At 36.6% G+C, this 25,912-nt stretch overlaps 3 protein-coding genes across 3 annotated transcripts; 1 reads left to right on the forward strand and 2 right to left on the reverse strand.

Annotated features, from left to right (window-relative positions):
* Positions 1 to 24: 24 nt before the first annotated feature.
* On the reverse strand, positions 25 to 1,315 carry LOC105392896 (replication factor C subunit 3). Its single transcript, XM_011564585.3, has one exon. The coding sequence runs from the start codon at positions 1,154 to 1,156 to the stop codon at positions 89 to 91; it is 1,068 nt and encodes a 355-aa protein (XP_011562887.3). The 5' UTR covers positions 1,157 to 1,315; the 3' UTR covers positions 25 to 88.
* Positions 1,316 to 1,669: 354 nt separating this feature from the next.
* On the forward strand, positions 1,670 to 9,970 carry LOC105392886 (beta-secretase 1). The gene is made up of 9 exons (XM_038113209.2): positions 1,670 to 1,953; positions 5,237 to 5,356; positions 5,793 to 5,945; positions 6,243 to 6,417; positions 6,737 to 7,023; positions 7,343 to 7,417; positions 7,802 to 7,909; positions 8,285 to 8,407; positions 8,918 to 9,970. Exons 1-9 carry the CDS (start codon positions 1,816 to 1,818, stop codon positions 9,230 to 9,232), a joined length of 1,494 nt encoding a protein of 497 aa, XP_037969137.2. The 5' UTR covers positions 1,670 to 1,815; the 3' UTR covers positions 9,233 to 9,970.
* Positions 9,971 to 18,354: 8,384 nt separating this feature from the next.
* Positions 18,355 to 25,041, reverse strand: LOC105392876 (circadian clock-controlled protein daywake). Its single transcript, XM_011564564.3, has 5 exons — positions 24,885 to 25,041; positions 23,724 to 23,958; positions 22,587 to 22,717; positions 21,209 to 21,358; positions 18,355 to 19,392 (listed from the first exon to the last, which is right to left on the reverse strand). The coding sequence occupies exons 1-5, from the start codon at positions 24,949 to 24,951 to the stop codon at positions 19,244 to 19,246; spliced, it is 732 nt and encodes a 243-aa protein (XP_011562866.1). The 5' UTR covers positions 24,952 to 25,041; the 3' UTR covers positions 18,355 to 19,243.
* Positions 25,042 to 25,912: the final 871 nt, after the last annotated feature.

Raw genomic sequence — 25,912 nt, forward strand, 5'->3', positions numbered from 1 at the left:
GTAGAATAAAATAAAATAAATGCATTATTAAAAACTTATCTTTTATTTAAAATTATTTAACTTACTTTTAGATTAACAATAAAACAATTTAAAAAGCATCACCCATTGATTCTTCCATGAATTTCTTGTAAATAGCCATGAATTTGGCCACAAAGGCTTCTAAGTGGAATATGGGCTTGTTTCCAAGCCTCATCCTGTGCTCATAGCTGGCTGCGTGGCTCGCCACTTGGCATTTCATTGCCATGTCACAGTTCCTCACTAACTCGTGCAGCAACCCAGAGAATATCATATCCGGGGGCACTCCGTGTATAAGCAATTCATACAGTTTCTGTCGCACCTCACCTAGCTTCTTCGGAGTTTGTTCTGACAGTATCATAGATGCTGTATCTCGGATAAATTGTTGCCAATCAGGCTCCGGAACCTTCTGGTCAGCAGTGAAGGGATACTTTTGAACCTTGCAAGCTTCACACATTAACAGTGCTCTGCGTAGATTTCTATCAGCACACTTGGCGATTCGCATGGCTAGTTCTGGTGGTAGACTGAGTCCTTCTTTCTTGCACACTGCATGGAGAACTGAAGAGATTTCTGTTTCTGTTGGAGCGGGCACTCGGATGGTGAGACAACGGGACCGGATGGCCGGGATCACTCGCGATATCGAGTTAGCTATAAGGATGAGCCGACATGTAGCGACGTACTTCTCCATGGTTCTACGTAACGCATGCTGAGCATCCTTTGTAAGGTCATCAACTTCATTCAAAATCACAACTTTGAATTCCCTCTGTCCAGACGAGTCTATCTGGTGCGTCTGAGCGACGTTCTTCACCAGGTCCATGATGACGACGCGGTCGTGGATGCCGACGTCGGTGGGGTTAACCTCAATATGGTAGTTGCTACTTACAGTCATGATTTCTATCTTCTTGTTGGACGGCGTGGTGAAGTTCATGGTCTCCTGGCGAAGCCGCTCCACGCCGGGGCCGTACAGCTCCCGCAACAGACACATGATGCGAGTCTTCTTGCCGGCACCAGACGGACCGTAAACAAGCAGATGAGGAAAGTCACTTTGTTGAACCAAATTCTTCAAGCGAACGGCCTGTTCTTTGTGGAAATCTAGCTTGGAGAGGTCTCTGGGACGGTGTTTGTCAACCCAAAGACTCATTTTGTGGGGTAAATGCTTGAATAAATCAGTAAAGAAACAAGATTGTGCAAATCAAAACAGAAACAAAATTGAAATTTGAAACTGTCAAACAAAGTGTCAAAAGTCGCGCGCATTTTCGATAGTGCGTTCCAAAATTTTAGATGGCACCTGAAGAAGAAGAAGTTCCAAAATTTAAAATCGTGTGACTTCGAACCGGAATCAAGAAATATTCCCATAACAATATTATTTTCCACGTTTGATACCAAAATAAATCCTGTATAAAATGTGGCTGCATTGAAAGGTCACAAATACCTACCATTTTAATCTCCATAACTGCCATCGACTGCAATAGATAATAAACGAACGCAGGGACAACGATCCTCTCAAGCTCTCAACGTTGCAATAACGCTGAATTTGGTTAGCTAAAATACATGTTATTTTATCCAACATTGCGATTACGTTGAAAACTGTTCAATATCCCATGACAGCTGATGTCATTGTGACATGACTTCACATGACAAGCTTCATCTTCTCTTCATTTCATTGGCCTTTGGTTGGCTATGCTTTGATTGGGTTCTTGAACTTTATTCTTGACCAAAAAGCAAAGTTTGTTGACTATACTCACTGTTATTATCTTTCTTCCATCTAGTGTTCTAACAATCTGCCCACTATGCGATAAAATGCCCTTTAAACTAGTAATACACTCGTTATTATTAGTGAGTTCTGTGACTTTGTGTCTAGCTGAAGAATACAACTTGTTTGGCTTCGCTGGCCTAGGTTATGCTATTGAAATACACCTGGGCCATCCTCCTCAGAAGGTAAGTCGGAAATTTAACCATCAACTTAGCTGCCTTACATAAAGTAGGTAAATACCTAATTCAGTTAACCCTTAAATTGGCAGTGGTATACCAGTAAGACATTGTCTTTAAAAAAATCTATTGACTTAATAATAAAAAATAAAAAAACATTTTGGTACACGGTACACCTGGTATCATTTTATTATACCAAAAAATAAATATTCTGTGTGGCAACATCTTCGATCAGCTGTATAAATCGCAAAATGGCACCGAAGCGGCCGGCTATATCTGCACCTCGTGTAAGTTTTTTACTTTTTTACTGGTTTTTGCATTGGTTTGGTAATTGATTGATCTTCCATGGATTGGGAACACTGTAAATAACATTATTGAGCCGCTATTTTATATATTCATCACTTATTTACTATTTTATAAGCTCACGTTTCTGTTTGTACTACGGGTATACCGTTGTCAAGTGTACGGTGAACGGTCCCAAATAGACTTCGTTATACCCGTAGTACATTGCCAAGACTGTGCATACATTCAGTGAAGCTTTTTTTCGTTTTCTTTTATCGTGTCACCAGTTATTTCCCGCGGTATCACTCGTGAGTTATACAGAGTATCACTTTTGATAACAAACAATGACAAATCATTAATGTGAAACTTCAGTTACTTATATTTTTTTACATGCATTTTACATATTATAATACAATGCGAGTGAAACCGTAGGGTGGCTGATTTGGTGGCGGGAGTATGGTTTACAGAGCTTGTTTTTCTTTATTTGCCACAGTGCTTGAAGCTGTCACGATCGCACAAAATTTTGGCTTTGGTCCCCGCTGAGAATGCTTGCTCCGATGACAGTTCCGCTTCCGACGAAGAACCTGATTTCATCCCACCCACTCCATCATGCTATAGCTCCGACTCTCCTTCTTTGGATTCCTCATTTGAACGCCTGAACATTTTAGCTGACCTCTCTGATGAAAATAATTCTGAACGCACTAGCCTTTGTGAAGTGCCACTCACACCAACATTCCAAGAAGTTTTCCCTTCCCCATCTACTAACAATTATGAAGCCATACCCACACTAAATTCGATCCAGACATTGCCACCAGCATCAGTGGAACCACTCGCATCACCAATACCCAGCACCTCAAAAGCCGTAACGAGATCCAAACGTAAGAAAACTATGGCGGTGGTCGCAAAAATTGGTAAAAAATCGAAGAAATTGATCCTCGACTACAGCTGGAAAAAAACAAGTTTACTCCACAAAGCATCCATTGATGAAGGAATACATGAGATCCACAAATCCGGAAATGATAGTGTTTTGGAATATTTTCATTCATTTTTGTCAGCGGATATCATTGAAGACATTGTTCATAACACAAACTTATACTCGGTACAAGAACATGGTAAATCTATCCAAGTGACAATTGAAGAAATGGAAAGCTTTCTAGCAATTCAAATAATGATGGGTGTTGTAAGAATGCCAGCCTACGTAGATTACTGGGCAAGAAGAACCCGTTTTGCTCCAATAGCTGACCAAATGCCCCTCAAGCGATACCAGCAGATAAGGCGCTATATCCATTTTGTGGATAATACTATGGAGAACGGGGATAGATATTTTAAAATTCGCCCAGTCATGGAAAGAATTCGCCAAAACTTCTTGCGACTAGAAGAAGAAGGGCAGTATTCCATCGACGAAATGATGATTCCATATAAGGGTACAAAAGCAGGAAAAAGAAGACAGTACATCAAAAGCAAGCCCAAGAAGTGGGGATTCAAAAATTTTGTACGTGCCGGGGTTTCGGGTCTTATTTATGACTTCTGTATGTATGCAGGTGATGACACTTTCCGTGGTCACACTTTCACAGACACAGAAACATCTTTGGGGGTTGGAGGTATGGTAGTGGTGGCTTTATGCAATACTATAAAACAAAAGCCATCAATAGTCTATGCAGACAACTTTTTCATGTCTCCTGAACTGGTGGTTTTATTGCGTGAAGAATATGGCATATTTAGCTTGGGGACAATTAGGACCAACAGACTGAGGGGTTGCCAAGAGTTTTTACCAACTGATAAGGAAATGAAAAAGAAGAAAAGAGGATACAGTACACAGGTTGTGTGCAACAAAAACAAGCTTGCGTGTGTGAAGTGGAACGACAATAAAGTGGTGACACTAATCAGTTCATTTGTGGACTCCTACCCTGTAGAAAAAATAAAGCGCTATACCAAGGAAGACAAAGCTAAAGTTGACGTTGATTGCCCGCAACTTGTAAAACACTATAATAGGCACATGGGTGGGGTCGATCTGGCAGACATGCTAATATCCCTCTACCGGACCCCTTTCAAAAGCCGAAGGTGGTACACGGGCATCTTCGCACAACTGTTGGACATGTGTATAAATAATGGTTGGCTATTATACAGACGAGATGGTAGACCAAACAAATCCTTGAAGGAATTTCGCCTCGAATTATTTGAAGCACTGTGTCATGCCAATAAACTGCCCAAATCACGTGACAGTATGGTGATGAAGGATGACAAGAAGATTCAAAAACCAACAGCCTCACGGCCAGGGGACTGTGTTCGCTACGATGCTTTTGGACATTTCCCTGATTCGTCGAATAAACAATCCCGTTGCAGGTTCTGCAAAGATGGAAGAACCAAAGTGTTTTGCATCAAGTGCAATATGCATTTATGCTTTACTACGGGTGACAGTAACAAAAGGAATTGTTTCCGTGAGTTTCATACCAAATGATGCATAGTTATGTTATAAGATATTGATAGTGTTTCACAAATAAATAAATAAATATATACTTAGTGTTTTTCTTAGTAACATGACAACGTCATACCTGTAGGACGAACAAAAGTCTTAGTAATATACAGTGCAGTTGTCAACGTCATACCCGTAGTACTATAGTTTTCGCGAAAACTGTCAACAGTAATTTTTTTTTCGCATTTTTTTTAGAGTCTTTGTATCATAAATAAACAGGAACATATATAAAAATAACGTAAATCACACAAAAATAATCTTGCCAATTCAAGGGTTAAGAATGTTTTGTGAATGATAACCTGTGTCTCATTACTTCTGGGCTGAACCAGTAAATATTGAGACATCAATTTCATTTTAAAGCTCAACCATTTTAAATATCAACTATTACAAAATCTACTGTGAACCCAATCACATTATATTTTTAACAGATGATTGTTTTTAAACTTTGAAAACTTAACTAAGAGTCCCATAAAATGAATTTTAATGTAAAATTGTACTTTAACCAACTAATTCCTCAAATAAATCAATTGTTTTCAGCTCCATGTTCTACTAGACACGGGCAGCAGCACTCTGGCAGTTGCGTCAGTGGCTCGTAATGACATCACCACATATTTTGATGTGAGGAACTCAACATCTGCCTATGATATAGGAGATGAGGTAATGTTTATTACTTTTTAATGTCTGTGCATTTAGTCTGTTAATTGTTTGTGTGCTGTTTGCTAACATAAAAATAAGGATATTAGTAATAAATGTAATTGAAAATATTTTTGCCATTAAATTGATTGGTATCACGCTTCATTAAACTATTGACTTTGGTTAGGCCACTACAATGTATTATTAATTCTCAATTGGATTTTAGAAAATGTGATGTTATTATGTTGGAACATTATCTTTATTGTATAAATAAAGTGTTTATTACAGCAGTCAAGAATAACTGATAAGATAGGGTGTACATATTATATTTCTTTATGTTATTGAATGCATTCTTAACTCATAAAATGATAATGCTCTATGATTCTTTGTAGTAGGTTCTAAAAATAAACAGTAATTTATTTATAATAAGTACCTAATATAACTTGTTTGAATTTTTCAGGTGTTTGCAAAATACACTGAAGGAGATTGGTCAGCTAAAGTTGTCACAGACTATGTCAGCATACCGTCGGTACCACTGGCTCCAGAGGTGAGAGCTGATATAGCTCTTATCACCAATGCACATGACTTCTTTATGAATGGCTCGGGTTGGCAGGTATGTTATATATGATATTTATTGGATTCAGATATAAATGAATGTACAATTGGCTTTACAAGTACCTGTACACTTTGTACCTGACTATTCATTCAAATATTGACAGTTTGTTGAGTACGTATTTTGAAAAGGTACAAAAATATGATACTTACGAAGCTGACCATTCATAACTTGAAATGCTAACTAATTTATCTAAACTACTTTCTCTACACTAGTCATAAGGAAATATAAAGCAAGATTACCTAAGTACTTATCTGTAAAATGTTATAACTCAACATTATGTTTCCTTCATTCTAGGGTATCCTAGGCCTTGCCTATCCAGCCATAGGAGCCAGAGGAACTGACAACACAGTGACGCCGTGGCTCAAGTCCCTGGATGAGAAGGCGGGTCAGACCATGTCCTTCTCTGTGAAGCTGTGTGGACCACCTAGTCCTGTGGTGACCACACATTACGGACAATTTGAGATACTTGGTAAGGAAATTCTTCTGTTTATCAGTGTTTTTCGCTTTGGGTCATTAGGTATATTGAATGCTGAGTCCAATTAGTACAGAATTAAAACAGTATGATAGAGATTCTCTTTGAGGATTATAGGTATAAATTGCATTCAAATCCAGGCAGTCAGCAACTGACTAATGTGGCTGGCTAATACTTTCACCACCAGACATAATATAGTCAGAAATGATTAAAAATTAGTCTAGCTCTATTGTTTGTCAATGGTAGGCATATAATTTACACTCTGATTTATTATGTTGTGGAGATTATCTGTTCTAACTCTGAAACTCTTTTACAGATGATGTCTCAAAGAACAAGAATCCCAATAGGACTTTCTACACAAATATTCTAAGAGAAAGATGGTTCGAAATTGGGTTACTATCCGTAAGAGTGCTACATTCTAAGAAATCTAGTCCAAAAGATGCTATGGCATCTGTGATTTTGCCTTTAAATGAAACTAATAAAAGTAGTTATGAAATAATGGATGGTCCAATAGGAAAAGAATGCAGATTATTGAATGCGCAAAAAAGTATAGTGGATTGCGGGACAACGAATATAAGGGTACCTGGTGATATTTATAATAAGGTTTGTACTTTGTATTTTATGGAAATGGCGAATACTTTAACTTATGTAGAGTAAACCATAACATTGTTTCGGCTTTAATGATGGTGTAAAATGAAAATGTTTTCAGCTCATAAATTAGTTATTACATTTTAAATAATAAATAAATAAATATGTGGGGACATCTCACACAACACACGGCCATCCGACCCCAAGTTAGGCAGAACCTGTGTTATGGGTGTCGGACAGCTGATATACCTACACTAATTTTATCCTAGTTTCGTCTCTACCAAAATTAATTGTAATTTTAACAATAAATTATTTGTATTTTTCTCAATTCCAGATAGTTGGTGAAATAGAAGAGGCGGCTAAAAACGCAAATATATTAATACTCAACGAATTCTGGTATCATGGAGAGGTAATTATTCTATTTATCAATGTATCAGCTCTTTGCATTGTATTCTCAAATCTATGTAGAACTGTAGGTATAAAATATGTAGCAATTGAAAACCATTTCAGAGTTGTTGATTTATCTGTGATCACTACTCACACACACTAGTACACTGTGCAAGTGTCAAGCACGACTTTTTAAACTTGTCGATAGGTACCTAATTCGATGACATCTTGATCAGCGCCCCTGTCGGTAAAGTTTGAAACTATTAAAACGTATACCAATCCCGGTGAACCGCCTATCGTAAATAATAACAAAAACTAGATTTGGCAACGCAAATAACCTATTTATTTTTATTTCTCCCTCTAACTGACGTGATTCTTTACGCTATCATTGCATTGTATATTTCAGACAGCCTGTTGGCCGGAGCCGCGCCACTTCTCGCTGCCGCGGCTCGCTGTGGACATATTGGATGCTGATAATGATCAACAGTATTTCACTGTCGAATATCCACCTGAGGTGAGCGAGTTGAGCGATATGGCGGGCTAATGCTCGGTATAAAATCACAAGTATGTGCTGGTACATAATTAATAAAGCATCGCTATGCTTCAGGTATAGCCGATTGCGAAGGCTGAAGTTTTAAATTTAGGTATTTTCGACTAACTAGTTGATAGTTTTACGTTAAAAGTTAAAGTGTATGCTTCAAAACCATAATAAATATTAAAGCCTCACTATTTATAATGCTGCCGTACTGTGGAATTCATACCAGATACGTCATTTTGAAAAATAGCATTTGTTGTACAAATTTAGTATAGCGGTTCCGAAATCGAACCTAGCTCTTCATAAACCACTTAAACCTATTATTACAACAAAGTCCCATCCCTTCTCTTCCAGATATACATGCGTCTGATGTCCTCCCACAGCGGAGATGGAACCATGTCAGAGTACTGCTACAAGCTGGGGATCGAGCCCGGGGACACGACTGTGTTGGGAGCCGTGGCCTTTGAGGGACTGCAGGTGATTGTGACACAGTTATGTAGTGTGTAGAGCGGTGGTACAGATGAAACCGTCTGCAAACATTGCTTGTTACATGTTTTACGATGGTTTCCGCTAGAGGCGCCACTTTGTATGGGAGTTGAGGGAAAAAAATATTGTTTACACAACTTATCAAAACCATACATAATGGAAAACATGTTAATTTCATAGAAGCAAATTAATATATATTATTTTCTAATTTTAGACTCCCTATTACGATAGCTATTGCAGATACTACAGTCGCCGAAATATAATAGGCCCGTTTGGACAGCTACACACACTTGCTATTTACTCTTGATTTACTTGATGAAATACTTAAAAAGACACATAATCTGGCTTATTATTTAACGACCGAAAGAAAAACCACCAGATGTCATCACATACATTTTGGAGCTGTCCAAATGGGCCTATTATATTTCGACGACTGTAATGCTATATACAGCTGATAGTTTATTTACTGTCTTTTTAATGAAAAATCATTTCCATTTCCAGGTGCTATTCAACAAGGAGTCCGGCAAAATCGGCTTCCAAACCTCGAACTGCGGCCCTCAAACCCGCATCACCGGCCCGCACAACGCTTCCCAACCTTTGTCCAAACTGTGCAATCTAGCCACACCGAAAAAACATTACACCGCCGTAGAAACTAAAATAGCCCAGTGGGCCTTAGCCGTAGCATTGACTGTGTCTATGGGATTAATGTTTTATTTGTTGGCGCCGTGTGTTAGAAGCAGTTTGGTTAAGTCTTTAAGAAGGATGCCGACGCAAATTTCGCTTTCCAGGACTGCTTTGGTTGAAGAAGTTGCTTGAGGTAATGAGAGAATTATTGTACGGTGTTAATAGTCAATATGGATTGTGTCACAAAGATTTTTGTAGGAAAGAATGATTTATGTGAAGATAGGACAGCGTAGAATGACTTTTTCTAACATCATAGTGCGACAAACTTATCAGTTCCGGTGACAGTTAACTAAATTGGTATTAGTAAATAAATTATATATTAATAACAATATATAATTTATTTACTAATATGATATAGATTAGATGGGTTTATTAAAACTGCAAGGGTAAATTACCATTACGGGAAAACATAACATCTTAAAGAATTAAGAAATATTACACATTTACGTGAGCTCCCACCGGAACAGATAAGTTTGTGGCACTGTATCTTACTTGAATGTGGTGCAAACATTTATCTGTGTTGTAAATTATAAATATGTTCAAGTAAAGGATTAAGTACTTACTGAAAAAGTATTACTCTTCAGTATTTTGCAAGTGTTTAAAAAACTAAAATACCTAATAAGAAATTATTTATGATCTCCTTGTTATAATAATATGAGAGCACTTTTAGATGTTTTTATTACAAAATACATATTTGACTGTAAACTTGTAAAGGTACTTTTTACCGTATCGTGTATTTAATTACTATGATTAAAGTCACATTATTTACTGCAGTTAATTCATAAAGTATATTGATTAAATCATCTTCCTTGATTATTTTATAGGTCAATTTGTGTCGCCTCGTTCTTGATAACAATAAAAGTTTATGATATTTTCATATTTATTATTGTATTTAGGGTGAATTGAACCTAACATGTAATCGAAATTAATTATATTTCTGCCTTGCGGTGTTTTTATACAGTCAAAGCAAGAAATATATTGATTTAAATTTCGATAAGTTTTTGGTGCAAGCCACCGTTATAGTTTTATATTTAATTGATAGTAATAACAGTGTGCATCTAGTGTGATTTTGGATTTAATTAGTTCTTAAGTAGGAAGATAAAATAACAAAGCATAGTGCTATAAGCAAATTGTGAAATCTAGTTCTGAATGTACTGATATAAGTTGTGTTTTAGATTATAAATAATTAATGTTAGATTAGTTAATTAAGAGTAGGACAATTCTTATTTGCAATCGAGATCCAAAACCTGATAATACTTATTTAAGTATACACTTCCTTTTGTTTTATAAATAGGTAATTTGACGATAAACACCAATAGTAAAATCGTCGTAATAATAATGTTCCAAACATTATGGAATCGTTTGCCCAAACACAGTAAAAAATAAATAGGTACTAAATAATGTGTTCTAAAAATGTTATGGTATACTTACCTACTTTCATACATAGCTTCTACTTCCTAGTCGCACTTTGGAAATGTGTGTTTGTAGATAGACTAATTATTATTGGCCTGTTTCACTAAGTCTAAATCCTTGTCGGGTAAAAGATAAAAGGAGATTTGACAATAGGCTGCTCTACTTGACTGGTCCAGGCATTTTGAAACAGTCATTTCATTACAAATATTAAAATTATTTATCACGTTCTAAACTAGTTTAGTGAATGGACATATTCTATTGTGACCAATTTTGGCAAAAAAGGGTTTAATGAAGAAATTATTGAGTACTTACGTGAACAAATATTTATTTATAGTAAGTATGTAACTACTTTTAAATAAAGAAATACCTAAGGATTTATGAAAAGTTTTTGATTTATTTCTTGAATGGTGTATGAGGATTTGAAATCTATCCTCAACCTGTAACCTAACATAAGCATCAGACGTAGGCAAAGGAAATAAGTAGGTACTTGTATTGTAGGTTTTCTACTTACAGATTAAGTTACTATTTACCTTTTAATAGATTAAAGCCTTTTGATCGAATCAACGACTACGATACATAAGTACGGTGTCTAAATAGGTAGGCAATTACCATATATGTAGGTACTCGTACCTACAGGACACATCATCGCAATACCCATTGCCCATGGTCTTGAATTAACATGAGATGAGGTGTGTTCGAATGTTCTGATACTGAGATCCGAAAAGGATTGTTTCTGTTTCTTTGAAATGTTTCTGAAGGAGTTTGCTTGGCAGTACGGTTAATTAAAATCCACCGTTGCTCATTGTTAATACTCGTAACTTATTGAGTTTTTAACCATGTAGGTAGGTACTTACTTATTACTAGGTGTTTCTCACTATCTGCGCATCTATCTTACATAAATAAGTTATTACACCCATCTTCATCTAAGTCCGGGTTGTATAAAAACGGTAGGTAAATTGTTAATTTACCTCTACAATAAAAAAACCATGCCAAGTGGGGTTTTCCAATAACTTTAAACCTACCTACAAAAACTACCGGATCGCGCAACGGTTAGTAGTTTCTGTACCCTGAACACATATTACTGAACAGTCACTACTCTTGCGCCAATGTTCTCGGGTTCAAATCCCGGCCGGAGCAAATGTTTCTCTAAAGACATGCAATACTGCTTAAAGTTTGTGTTGTGTGGTACCTTCAACCCACCTGCCAAGCGTGAAGATTATGGGCAAAATTTTCCAGTATCAGAGAAGACCCCTGTGTTTCATTAGATTACTATAGGGGTTGCAAAAATATGTTTCTATGAGTCGATCCATTAAAGATACTTACCTATACTACTACTACTACCTAGTTATGCAGTTGGGTTCAAACCACCTGAAAACTGAAAAGGGCCGTTATAATACCTAATTATGTCAATGGCCGTTATAGTTCTTGACGTTCATAATTATAAGTAACATGTATTGTGTGGTGTGCTTGTGTCTGTGGCCACGACAGTAACACACGATATTTTCTGGAAAGAGTTGTAGTGTGTTGAGTTTTATTTTCTCTAGGAAACAATTTTGGTCAAGTTACGTGGATCGCAGTGTACCTACGTTCACCTGTCCGCCGGCTGCAATTTTCCTCCACATTTGCATACAGATCGAGCGAGCACTCTCGGCTGCAAGGGATTTATCGCCATTTAGCCACCATTCTTTATCACCTTTTTGTATATAGTACCAAGCATATTTTGTGGTGGCTATGTTGTTTAGTTTGTCCAAGGGTTTAGACCGTTGGTTTCCTTCTATTCAGATTATTACCTACTTATTCGTTGGTCTGACACCGTTCGATACAGCCATTTGAAGTTCTCTTACCCACTTATTTCGCACGAAAGGAGGCCCTATAGTAACGTAGGTACTGCCTTCGGCCATCTATGGAACTGAGGTTTTGGAAACATTTCTACCTATAAGAAGAAATAAAATTCCTTGTGTAGAACTTATCACCTGTACCAAGTTCCTTGGCTACCTACCCACCTATCATGGATACCTATATTCCTACGGCTGTCCGTCTTTCATCATTTCACCATCACCTTTTATGTCATCAACATCGTCGGTGTTTAGGGTTGTTTTGTACTTTGAAGCTACATTACACTTCATAAAACCTCAAATAGGATATCATTCTCTATCAGGTATTGGTGCGGTATATGGACTTCGGTTGTTGCTCATGAATATGTTAACTTATAGCTGTGTCTGACCTTACACACATACCTACATCCCGTTTCAGTACTGTCAAACTATCTAACAGTGAGAGATGTGCGAGTCGTTAGTAAATAGAATCGCTTTATTATTTACTTTGTAAAGTGATTGTGACCACAATTGTGTTTGCTTCGCTCGCGGGCGCACTATTTTGAATGAAATTGGTTGCAGTTTCAATTATCTAGTCTCGGTTACAGAGAAATAGCGTTGGAACTGAAGTCATTGAGATTTTTAGTGAAGCTAACATTATTAAGGAATGCCCTGTTCTTATAATTGTAACATTTATACTTACGCCGACGACACAGCCCTTATTTTCCAAGAAGAATCCTGGGACAGCCTAAAGAATATTGCTGAGTCCGGAGTTACTAAAGTTTCTAAATGGCTAAGAAATAATTTGCTTACGTTGAACGTTAAAAAAACAAAGTTTGTACCTTTTTCGATCCGCAAAAATACCCTACCAGATGCTGAGTTTAGTATTAAAGTACATTCTTGTGCGAACCCTAACGTAAATAATTGCCCCTGTAGTAAAATCGTAAGGGAAACAAATATTAAATACTTGGGAGTCACACTAGATCAGCATCTTACATGGAAACCACATATCAACAACACATCTGATAGGGTAAGAAAGCTGATCTGGGTGTTTAGTAAGTTAAGACATGTCGCAAATGCTAAACTTCTAATAACTACTTATAAAGCACAGTTTTATGTTACTGTATAACTGTGTGGGGTGGAGCAGCTAAGACCCATTTTATAACCATCGAGAGAGCCCAGAGAGCACTTATAAAAGTTATGCAATTTAAGCCGATACGGTTCCCAACTTATGAATTGCATAACACATATAAATTACTGACTGCGCGGCAAATGTATATTTTAAATATTATATTAAAAAAACATATAAGCTTACCATTTGACAAACAACATATGCTCAAAAGAAGAAATGACATTGTCTGTAGGTCTTCCATATTTAACACTAAATTTGCCAAAAAACAGTTTATGATCCAGTGTTCATCAATCTATAATAAAGTAAATAAAATAATTCAAATTTATCCTTTGACTATTAACGAAATTAAAAGAAAGTTACCTAATCTATTGTTAAAATTTTGCTATAAGGAAACAGAGAATCTTGTTAATTAAAATGTTAGCCCATTGTCACATACACACCACACACACACACACACACACACACACACACACACACGCGCACACACACACACACACACACACACACACACACACGCACACACGCACACTTTACATTACTAACCAACTCGGATAGTTATAATAATATACAGGGTGTTGCAAAAAGGGTATACTAAGCCGAAACCTATATGTGCAGCATGGTATATCTAAGCCCGAAACTGAAATCAGAATTTGAAAATTCGCGAAAAAAAAAAAACATTATCCATAGAAACTTTGTTGGTCACGTGACTTTTACTATGGAAAAAATTTTTTTTTTTTCGCGAATTTCCAAATTCTGATTTCAGTTTCGGGCTTAGATATACCATGCTGCACATGTAGGTTTCGGCTTAGTATACCAATTTTGCAACACCCTGTATATACCTACAATTCTAAAACTTAAATTAATAGCGTACAGAGTTTGTTTTAATATACTGCTACTTTTAAAATAATTATTGTCGTGGTGAAAGAGCGGGGTACCTAGTAATACAGGTTACCACCTAGTACAAGGGCCCTTGCCATTTTTGTTAATGATTTGTTTGTAACAATAAATACATTTTTGTTTTTTTTTTATTTTGATTTTTGTTCTGAAAGTCGACGTCATTTAGCTAGCCTTTTCCTTTTTCGGGGTTAGTCCCGCTATGGTATGGTCCCGGTTGGTACCCATCTTTTAGATCTACTTTACAACAGTACCAAAAACTGAAGGGTACCATAGCGGGACTTTTTGATAGGTATTTTAAGAGGGTGCCATACCGGGACCATACCATAGCGGGACTAACCCCTTTTTCGCTTTTGCTCGCCTACCTAAGTATCTAACTACGTCGGAAAAGTTAGATAGTTACACCTACCTCAGGGTACCTAATTCACTGATAAAATTTCATTCTGTAGGCATATACCTAAAAATATGCTTATGAAAGCCTTGATCCACCTTATTCTTGCAGGAAGTCACTGATTTCCCAGTAATTTCAACTTAAGATGAAGATGTGATTGCAGTTTTCAATTTCCGATTGGAAATGGTTCACTTGGCGGCGTGGCTGGGGCGGGCTGGGGCTGGGAGCTGCCAAAGGAAATCGAAGGAAAGGTTAAATTATCGGCTTCTCTAGGAAAACGTGTGCTGAGAAAATGACATTCAAATTAAATTAATAAAATTTAAGGCTTAAGCCATCGTCTGAACGTAGACATCTGAAATGGTTACATTTCACTTTGGCATAGGCATTACTTAAAAGAGGTACTTATATATAAAGTATTATAAAGTACTTCGTAGATAAATGGGTACAGTCAAGGGGTTATTCAGCTCTATATTTATTGGGAATTCGTGAAAAAATGCATTTCCATATTAGTAAAAAGTCACGTAACCAAAAAAGTTTCCGCATATAATTATATTTTTGTCACGAATTCTCAAAGTAAAACACTTTATCATAATCCTGAGGCAACCCCTTTCGACTTACTATATACCCTTCTATTCTATTCTATTCTATTCTCTGTGGGGGTGTCAGTACCTGCACCTGGCTCTCTCGAGTGGAACCTTTGTGCATATCCCCAAGGTCTAAACTGCCTTCCTAAGCTTGGACCATTACCCACCACGCTGGTCCACTGCGGGTTGGTGGGTTCACATATCTAGATGTGCTAAGTCTAGATATGCAGGTTTCCTCACGATGTTTTCCTTCACCGTAAGAGCGATGGTATACATTGTACTTAAATTCAGAAAAGAACTCATTGGTACATGTCAGCACCGGGATCCGAACCCGCATCTCTGGCGTGAGAAGCGGGCGCTTACCCGACTGAGCTACCACCGCTCCTCTTATACCCTTTTATAACACTCATTCTAACTCTAATCAATATAAAGTCATTTTTCTCTACTACTTATAAACCTATAAGTACCTGCCTATTTACTTAAATACTTCTCCTTCCACAATATGGACTGACCGTAATAAAATATTGGCGAATAATAAAATCAAAGACTAAATTAATACGCTTTCCGCGAGTAAATCCAGATTCGCAATTTCGCGTGCAATTAAAAAAAACTTTTATCATTTTCAGTTTTTTCGATTTAACCGAGAGCTCAGTTTGCTGAACTGGCGAGAGCCGCAAAATACTGGTTTAAACTATTTTCATGTAACCTCTAAAGAGGCTATATTTATGAGGCCGTTTTCATTATAAAAAACCTTTCAATATGATTTTTTCACATAGGTACTAACAGACGTTAGTATGTGAAAAAACCTGTAAAACTGTGTAAGGGTGCATTCAATGCACCCTTCATTACGGGATCAAGTCTACAACCCCAAAAAATTACGTGAGTACTTACAGACCCTCTAAGATTTTTAATACATACTAATATTACTAATGCTAATGAATGTCCATTAAAGTACTTAACAAAAACTATATGGAGCAAAAAGATTTCTAAAAATAGTGTAGGTATACGGATTCAGTAGGTATATCTTATTAACATAAGTAGACTGGTTTTATTTAAAAATAGATATTAGATAGGTGTATATACTTCTAAATAGTACCAAAAAATTACCTGAGGCACGTAGAATATACCTACTATAGTTTTTTTATTTAATATGCCGAATTGGCCACTGTACTAGCTCACCTAGCTAGTGTAGCTAGTTACCTACCTACCTATTTATAGTAGAGTTAAATTTAAAACAATGTGTTTTTGCCTAACTTCGTCACATATTCTCCTTGGCCATCCCTCATTACAAAATGTAAATGGAACAATAGGAACATAGGTACCTACTTAGCATAAAAATAAATGCACTCATAAAAAATATAAAAAGCAATCAAATGCTGTGATTTGCATCGATACAAGATGGAACTCCTTACTCTGGATTGGAATTAAATTAAGATTACGGACATTATTGGATAAAACCGTGTCCAAAGAACGAAGAAATTTTATTTTCTTCGCAGAAAGAATCTTTGATTTAATGATATTAGATTCCTTCAGTGCAGCGGCGGCGGTGGTAGTCGTCTTATCTACTACTTACTAGCTTTTTCCTGCGAGCTTCGCTTCTCCTTTCTTTATTTCTTTCCATCGCCATAACGTTTATAACGTCTATATCTATAAAACTATACAATACAGCTAGGTATACAAAATGAATTTATTTATTTCATTTTTTAATGCACAATTAACATAAGTAATAGGTATACCTTAGTGTAGGTAAGGGTTCTTGTTAGGTACTGCTAAAACCCAGAATGGTTTTTAAATGTCAAGAATTTGAATGGTAGAAGGTATCATAGAGATGAAGATTATATAAAGTGTGTGGTGTCAAAATAGCCACTCGTCTGCTAAATGGTCGTTTGATGAAAAGTCGGTCAAGTGAAGTCCATATTCAAGGTGAAAAACCGACTTCACATTAAAATAAATTTGATAGTTTAGCGTTAAAATTATGTACCTACTTGTTAATATTTTGCAATGCATATTTATGTATACTTATACATAGTCACACGCCCGTAATCCATTATGTCAGTCAATAGTATAATCAATCAATGGCAATCGAGAGACTGCAGTCCGCCAAGCAGACGGACTTCAAGTCCTTCCGTCTTCGGGTTCCCGCCGACCAGCAGAAGGTTCTACTGGACAGAGACTTTTGGCCTGCGGGGATAGTGTTCCGCCGATACAGGGAGGCAAAACAGACAATGAAACCCCCTGCTATTAGTGCTAGAGCTTAAGTTAGTTTCTATAAGTAAGATATATTAGTTAGACTAATCATATATTAGTATATTAATAATTGTATTATTGTATGTATTATTTCTATGGGTTGTAGTAGTTGCTTGAAATAAATGAATCCTTACTATATTATATTATATTATATTATTATATTATAATATTATAAATGCGAAAGTAACTGTGTCTGTCTGTCTGTCTGTCTGTCTGTTACTCTTTCACGCCAAAACTACGGAACGGATTTGAATGAAATTTGGTATACATACGGTCTAGATCCTGGGAAAGAACATAGGCTACTTTTTATCCCGGAATTCCCACGGGAAAACTTTTTAAGGCGAAGCGAAGCGCGCGGGAACAGCTAGTAATAAATAAAATCATATTGAAGCAGCTGAAAATCAGGACGCGAAAGAGGCAATTTCATTGCTTTATCTTCCACCGTATGCTTTCTATAGGCTCAGTTGAGGAAACAAGGTACCTGTCTATAAAAAAAAAGTTTGCTCAAACTTTAAGAGAGCTTTAATTTTGACGAACTGTTAAGAGCTACAGAATAATTATGTCACTCAAGACTAGGCTAGCTTTCGATCTTCGTTTTTTGTGGTAGATTGTCTTTGCTTATGTAGGCTTTTGCTTAATTACATTCTATAGCTCGACATCGGTGATATTGCCATGACATCCTCTCATTTAGTCAAGCAAACTTTCTCATATTAATTTAGTTACTTAACTAACTTAAAAATGCACTTAGAGGTGAGTAGTTGAAGAAAAAAACTGGCAACTGTTTTTATAAAAGTTTTTATTTCATTAAATCTTAATTATCAGTATCACAGATAATTCTAATAAGTCGTATTTACAACAATACGTTATAAAACAATATTACGTAATTAACTAATTATGTACTAACTTATATACTAAGTATAGGTTCTATTTGAGCTACATCTTCAGGATGTGTTGTTCACTTTCGATAACAAATTGTTATAATGTACCATACTAATGAGTGCGTTACAAAATGCTGCGGAAGTTATAACAGTAACTGTTTATTATAGTCTAATAATGATCTGTATCTATGCAATACCGTCGGTGTTAAATTAATTGTACAATTATTAAAGAACTGATTTAACAAGTGAAGTCTCTACTTTTTTCACAAGGCACTTTGATGATATTATTATTTACTGTTTTATTTACGGATTCGTTTGAGGTTTTACTGTTGCATGATCACGGATTTATAAACATTATTCCTTGAGCTTCTGTAGGTAGGTACGAGTTATAATATACCACCATCATAGAGCCACTGAAGTTACTACTGATAGATTAATTGTTATTTTTAAAGCCAAAACTCGAGCTAGCAAAGCGTGGAATAGCTTCGGTAAAAATACACCGATGGGAATTCCCGGAAACGAAGGCTTTGATGGCAATAATTTAAATCATTTATACGCTTTATTGAAAGTAGGTTAAATGATACGAAATTTTCATAAAAATGAATAGGTATCGCGAACTTGTTTTGATAAAGATCTTCGAATTACAATTGTATTCGACTCAAATTAACTTCGTTTTGAGTTCACGATAGGGCTCCAGTTTTCAACGCGCTATAAAAATCCTTAGCTATGTAAAACTAAAATCACACAACCAGATAATCTTAAACCTAGCGTCCGTTAGAACCTTGTCACACTAAACGAACAGCTCATCGAAGGGAACCTGTGAGTACAGCTTGTTGATGTATTCGTGCACCTTGTGTGAGATGGACTTGGTGTGAGAAGGTCCCACGTCGCGGAACAGGTCACGCCAGTTGTCGTTCAGGACTTGGTTGATGGTGTCACCTGGGGGAGAAAGGATCATATTAATAATAGTCAATATTATTGTCAACTAACAGCAAAGAGCCACTAGACGCATGAAGGGTTTAACATTTCCCAAACGTGGGTCCATAACTCTAAATCTTAAATCGATACGGATGGACCGATACAGCCGGTATGCATAGTGGCTGTATCGGTCCATCCGACCATCTCGAATGAAGATGGTCGAGGACAGAGTTTTGTATATATAATAAATAATTGTTAGAACCCTATATCCAGCTAGGCAAATGAATGCTGATAAGTAATAATTTATTGACCCTCGATCAAAAAAGGGGCTCATCTCTTGCCAGTAATATCTACCTAATAATATCAATTCGCATCGCTTTACAGTTTGATTTTCATCTATACAACTTACAGTTAGCGGTCATTCAACTCAGACAGTATATAACGACATACTAACGAGTAACGATACCACATTACACACATACATTCTTGTCACTATAATATAGCCATCTAAAATCAAAAACGTCCAGGGCATATTTAACACTCTCCATAACATTTTCACCTACAGCTTAGCCGTCAATGTTATGGTGACCGCAAGTACCATCCATTCGAAAGATACCGAAGGCATCCTTGGCATTCCTTTAGTGATATTCGGTCGTCAGTCGGTTCACCGCACGTGCGATGTGGCTTCAAGGCGAGTGGGCACGTGAGCTCGCCACAAACCTATCACCGAACGGTAAAGGCCGATGCATAATTTGACCGAAATTATATACTAAACTTAGATTATTATTATTATTATTGATTCGGATATTGACGGTTGGAAGCCGGTTGTAGTTCAAACAGGTAATAAGCTATCTGGCGTTCTATATTGAAATATATACTAGGTATTATTTAACACTTAATTGAATAGTAAATTCTGTTATGTTATTTCTTAGAAAAAAACATATTGAAGCCATAAATAAGGCATATTAAGTTAATATACTCGGAATTCATTTGTCGTATGCGATCATAACAGGAGGAAAATATCTATTGAGTAAACATATCTTTTGCTGGTTGATTCTTAGAAATGTTTACTTATACTTATTGGAACCTACATATTTTTCGGAAATCACCTTAGGTTCTTTGAAAAACTGTCTGCGTCGACTTCTGGTCGTATTATCGTGGAATATACTCCGATATAGCGGCACCTCCCAAGATCACAGATTAATAAATAGAAACTAGGTACCAGGATATTGGACCAGTGAAAACGTATATTGCCGGTAAGAAAGCCGCAAGACGCGCACGCCAAGACGACGCGACGTGTCGCGTTCACTCAGATCGCGCGGCTTCGAGATTGAGCGCGACGGAAAGCTTTTGTCACGTCTTGACGTCTGCGTCTTGCGCCCCGTGCTAGCCCTTCAGGTAGACCCTTACCTATAGCAGCCCCTCCCAGTATGTTGGACAGATGCAGGTGCACATGCCCGTAGGTCTGCGTGGGATTCAGGTCGTATCATAGAGGTATATACTCAACTATAGCGGCACCTCCCAGGATCACACATTACTAAATAGTTCCTATACCAGGATGATGGACCAGTGAACAACGCATATTGCCGGCAATTATTAAATGCAACTAAGGCTCTAAACTATTTCTCTTCTCAATTGCACGTCGAATAAATAATATTTCATTTCATTTCTGAAAGCTTAGCATGGGGACGTGTTGCGCTCACTAACATCACGCGGCTTCTAGAGCGAGTGCGATGGAAATCTTTTATAACGTCTTGACGTGCGTGTCTTACGCCTGTGCTAGCCCTCCAGAGTAGTATTCTATTTTATTTTATTCTATTCTATTCTATACCCTTACCGATAGCAGCCCCTCCCAGTATGTTGGACAAGTGCAGGTGCACGTGCCCGTACGTCTGCGTGGGCTTCAGGTCGTATGTGGCGAGGTGCTCCACGCCGTCGGGGCCCTTCACGCGCTTGATCTTGTACTTGAGCGAGATCTCCGTGTTGTCTGTGGAGAGATAGTAGGGGGGTTATGATTGTTATTGGTAACATGGTTTAAAAAAACTGCGAGGCTGCTAATAGCCCGAGGAGCGTAGGTAAGAAGTGGTTCATCCGTGGTAAAAACTGCGCTTTTCATACGAATACGTTGAGAGAAAATGAAAATGATTAAACCACAAGCAGACGAGATTTAAAATAGCTCATCATCATCAAAGATAGACTAAATAAATACCTACATAGTAAGTAGTTAACCTATGTTATGGTTTAGTACCTACCTACCTACTAACAAGCAAACAATCATAAAAAATGTATAATATACATAGTAATTTGTTGTATTATGTATGTGCCTGGTACCTAATAAGTAGTTTTCTTAAATGGATTTATTATGATAGATTGCATAATGCATAGATTGTCTTCATTTATCTTCCGTTTACGACTAAAACATAATTATAAACATCCTAGAAACATGTGCATACATTGTTGTAAGTGTATAAAGTACGCTTAGCTTATAATATTCTTACAATTTTCAAAAACAAATTCGTGGAGTGGATGTTTGTCGAGATATTATAGACAATAATAAAATTAATACCGTAATTGTCTTTAATGTTTCCGAGATGGCGCTCTATCTGTTATGGAAAAATAGCTTCGCAAAGGGCTTCCAATACAATGGCACGACTCCTATAGTTTTTAAATAAATGATTATCACTCCACAGACTTTATGTCCGTGCACTCCGTGCCTTTTGAAGAGTGGTAATTTTTATGACTCCTATAGTTTGAGTTCTTAAACTTTAGACCCTAACCACAATTACTTACAGAGTGTTTAACGCATATTTACATAGCTCTGTCAAACTACTTATAAATCTATAAATTTCATTTTAATCACTTATTAAACAATGTTTCAAGCTTTTTGTGGTAATACAATTAGATTTGATCTTGAATCGTGCTCCCCTTAGCTTCCCGTTCGGAGTGGAATAAGAGTGCGCTTCAAAATCAAGTCTCAACTTTCACCCTGCGCGTATAATAATAACAATGATGTCGATTCTGAAGGCAGAAAATCTTATTCTAACGTTGTCTACTTCTTATTCTTATTCTAACTATGTATTAATTTTGCTAGCTAAAAATAAAATTTACAGGAACACTCATAGAGTCGAGATTTTTTATTAAAGAAGCTTTTGTCAGCTTTAAAAGTAAATTACTGCCTTCAGAATAGCTACCAATGATAGTATAAAGGCACTTACACATCTGCACGGACAGTTTCCCGGACCCGGTGATGGGGATGACGAGCACGCGGCCGTCCGCCTCGTAGTCGCTGTTCAGCGTCAGGTTGCCGAAGATCTTCATCTGCCCCGTATTCTTCTCTAGGTCCCATCTGAGAGAAGTTATGGAGGTGTTTAAGAAAGGGTATGGGGTAACAGTAATCTGAATAGAGGTAACTCGGGACATGATTATGAAAACCTTTTGTTCTATAAGTTTCGAAAATACGCATCTGACAGACTTTTTCTCCAGTTCCCATCTGAGAGGAGGTTAGAGTGATATAAGGGTATTGTGAGCAAGAGGGTACAGGAGGTCCACGCTGAACCACTTTTGTTTTACGACGTTAGAAATTCGCTTGTTTACAAAGGTGTCATGGAAAACCAAGTTGAAGATGAAGGGATCAAGCCACTGAGAGGCAAAACTTAATAGAAAGTAAGTAAACCTACCTGAATGCTGGTTAATTAATTAATAAGGAAAATATTTTAAAAGTTTTTAATATTATTTTGTCAAAAAACATAATTAGTAAACATTTTTAATTATGGATTAATATTATTTTTCTTTTAAAATGAGATGTTTAGATCCTTTTTTTTCATACGTTAAGAACAATGAAAATATTTGTAGTAAACAAAGTGGTACCGCGAGTTCACCTAAGTTCAAACATTGATTGATATGTTTTGTTTATGTCTGTTTAGGAATGTATTAATGGTATGGTTTGTATACAGTACAATTTACGAAGTAAAACATAATATATAATTATTATTTACATACAAGAGCCAGGATTTTATTTCCTTCTGCTGTCTTTCAAAACTAATAAGTTTTGTACCAATGTACCTATATATATAGCACTATAACGTAGCTAAGGAAGGTCGGAAGTATTTTTCCCGCCCTCCTTTTCCCCTTTATCTCCACGTCAAATGTATTTTTTGAACTATAGTTCATGCATATGCTCACGACTGTAATCCCCGAAGGGGTTATCAGAGGTGACTCGCAAGTGAGTCACCCGCTTTTCGCTGTACATTTATACTCACGTGATATGTCGCGAGCCGTATCGCCGTTTTTGAATGACTCACTTAACTCATTCTCAACGAACCCATTATTACATACGTCCAGTTATCACTTACTTGGCCTCCCGCACTTCCATAGTGCTCAATCCCCGCAGCAAAGCATTCTTTTCCCTCAGCTTGAAGGTGCCAGCATTGGCGGTGAAGGGGTCCAGAGCCAGGGGGTCCATGGTGTCAATGTTCAGCTCTGGCACCCCCTTCGTGAACAGAGGAAGAGCAGCCTTAGCTTGAGCCATGATGCAGGCTGAGAGCTGCTCCTTCGGTGCGTCTTTGCTGCATGGTTTTATGTAGGATGCTGTAAGGAATTAAGGGTTGGTTGGTGGGGGATTAGAAAAAGTATTACCTACAATGTTTCTCATGAGAGATATAAAAAGTCTTTGTTAATAAAAACAATACTTATTTAAGTCCCTTTTAAAATAGCATTCAAATCAATCGAGTTTCAAGCTATGTATATACGATGCTATCAAGTTATAGAGGATAATAACGAAAATGTAAATCTATAAATAGTACCTACCAAATTAAGGTCCACCTAATTTTAGCAGTATAAAAACATAATCAAATAAAAATAAATGTTTCTATGCTTTTATTTAGATATGCAAATGAGAGATTAGCATAATATCAAATTAGCATACACTTGGTTACGAAATATAAATGATAATCGGATTATGTTTGGGTCCCGCACGTATGTATGTTGATGGTCAAGGTCAATTATGAGGAAAATTCAGGGTAAATTATGATTTCATTTATAATAATGCATTATGCTATTCTTTTTCGCAAGATTCACCTCGACGCAAAAAGTATTTCCATGGCTAACTTTCCGAATTTTTAAGGACAAGCTAATTGTAGCAAGAAAACCTAGAATAGAAAAGGTAACAATATAGTATTATTATTACTTTCTTTATATATTATTTACCATAGCTTTTTTCAGTAAATGTTCCTAAAAAAATATCTGAACGGTAAGATATAAGGATACCTATGAACTTTGACATAAACCTCTTATTTTGTTTACTTTAATTAATACCTATATTGTAAGCAGAGTCCAACAATGCCTTCTTTACAATAGAAACAAAATAAATAATAAGGGCAACAATTTATCGTTTGTTTCTATTCCTAATTATTAATTTAGGGCTACCAGTATATAAACAAAAATATATCTCCCATCTTTTACCCGTTGCAAATCTAGCTTTGTCGGACTGTAACACTTGTTCAAGTGACACTTACGCAAGTGAGCCGCATCGCTGAAGCCAGCCACTGACACACAGAGTACAAACAACTTCACTGCGAGCATCTTGCCACCACGTCCTGCCTTGTCTGTGAAACCTTCTTACTAAACCACGTTGCGTTTGCGTAACATTTTATATAGAGTCAGCGTGAAAAATGCTATGACGTCCTATACCAGTTTTTGTTGGTGACCCGAGCAAGGTTGGAGGTAATAAAATGAGTTGAAGCTTCAGAGAGTCCTGTCTGTATTTGAGACGTGAAGTCCTGCTGAAGGTATTTATGAAAAAACCACAGTAGCTAAGATTATTAGGTACATAAATAGTAATAGTAACGCCTAGTGCAGAGGTCACGTAAATAGCTATTATTGCCATGAAACTACTCACTACTTCCAAATTTTATGTTAATTTTAACATGAAGATGTAAATATATTTTCTATATTATTGTATTCTGGTATATAGCAGCTTAGTTGTGTTAACTTATATTTATTGTTTTTGCTGAATGTGGATATTTAGTGAGTTTGTTGAAAATCCTATGAATCACCGGCTTCATGTCCGAAATCATAATAATTAAGGGTGAATGTTGTGTATTCCATTGTGGAATACTCGTAAGTTCAAGTATACATACTTACAGAGGGACTATCACACACACACCCCAATGATATTCTGAGTTATATTCCTACTTCTCAAAAAAGGGAGATAATCACTTAGGGATAAAAGTACCTAATGTTCACAAATCATGTTGAGCACATCATTTTAAAACGACAGAATCGATTTTTTTAAATGCATTATGTATGTAGATAGGAGCACTGTTTGATCGATGCAATGTTAACTGGACTAAATAAAGAAATAGCATTTACAGTCCAAACTTACTACTTACATGTTTGTTATTCCTAACGAAAACGTAATCATTAGGTACATACTTTATATCAAAATAAGATTAGTAATTAGGTATATAATAGGACATAAATTTGTTGGTTAGCTTAATTATTTTACAGTGCACCTTCTTATGATTAACATCTATAGTAAGTC

This window comes from Plutella xylostella, chromosome 23, assembly GCF_932276165.1.
Source record: "Plutella xylostella chromosome 23, ilPluXylo3.1, whole genome shotgun sequence".
NCBI lineage: Eukaryota > Metazoa > Arthropoda > Insecta > Lepidoptera > Plutellidae > Plutella > Plutella xylostella.

What these genes read in the sequence shown, in the direction of transcription:
- LOC105392876 (XM_011564564.3), bottom strand. Translation starts at nt 24,951, where the DNA reads ATGCTCGCAGTGAAGTTGTTTGTACTCTGTGTGTCAGTGGCTGGCTTC. An exon ending in CAGCGATGCGGCTCACTTGC is followed by an intron (nt 23,959 to 24,884) that starts GTAAGTGTCACT and finishes AATTCCTTACAG; the next exon opens with CATCCTACATAAAACCATGC. An exon ending in GAAACTGTCCGTGCAGATGT is followed by an intron (nt 21,359 to 22,586) that starts GTAAGTGCCTTT and finishes ATCTCTCCACAG; the next exon opens with ACAACACGGAGATCTCGCTC.
- LOC105392896 (XM_011564585.3), bottom strand. Translation starts at nt 1,156, where the DNA reads ATGAGTCTTTGGGTTGACAAACACCGTCCCAGAGACCTCTCCAAGCTA.
- LOC105392886 (XM_038113209.2), top strand. Translation starts at nt 1,816, where the DNA reads ATGCCCTTTAAACTAGTAATACACTCGTTATTATTAGTGAGTTCTGTG. An exon ending in CCTATGATATAGGAGATGAG is followed by an intron (nt 5,357 to 5,792) that starts GTAATGTTTATT and finishes TGAATTTTTCAG; the next exon opens with GTGTTTGCAAAATACACTGA. An exon ending in TGAATGGCTCGGGTTGGCAG is followed by an intron (nt 5,946 to 6,242) that starts GTATGTTATATA and finishes CCTTCATTCTAG; the next exon opens with GGTATCCTAGGCCTTGCCTA.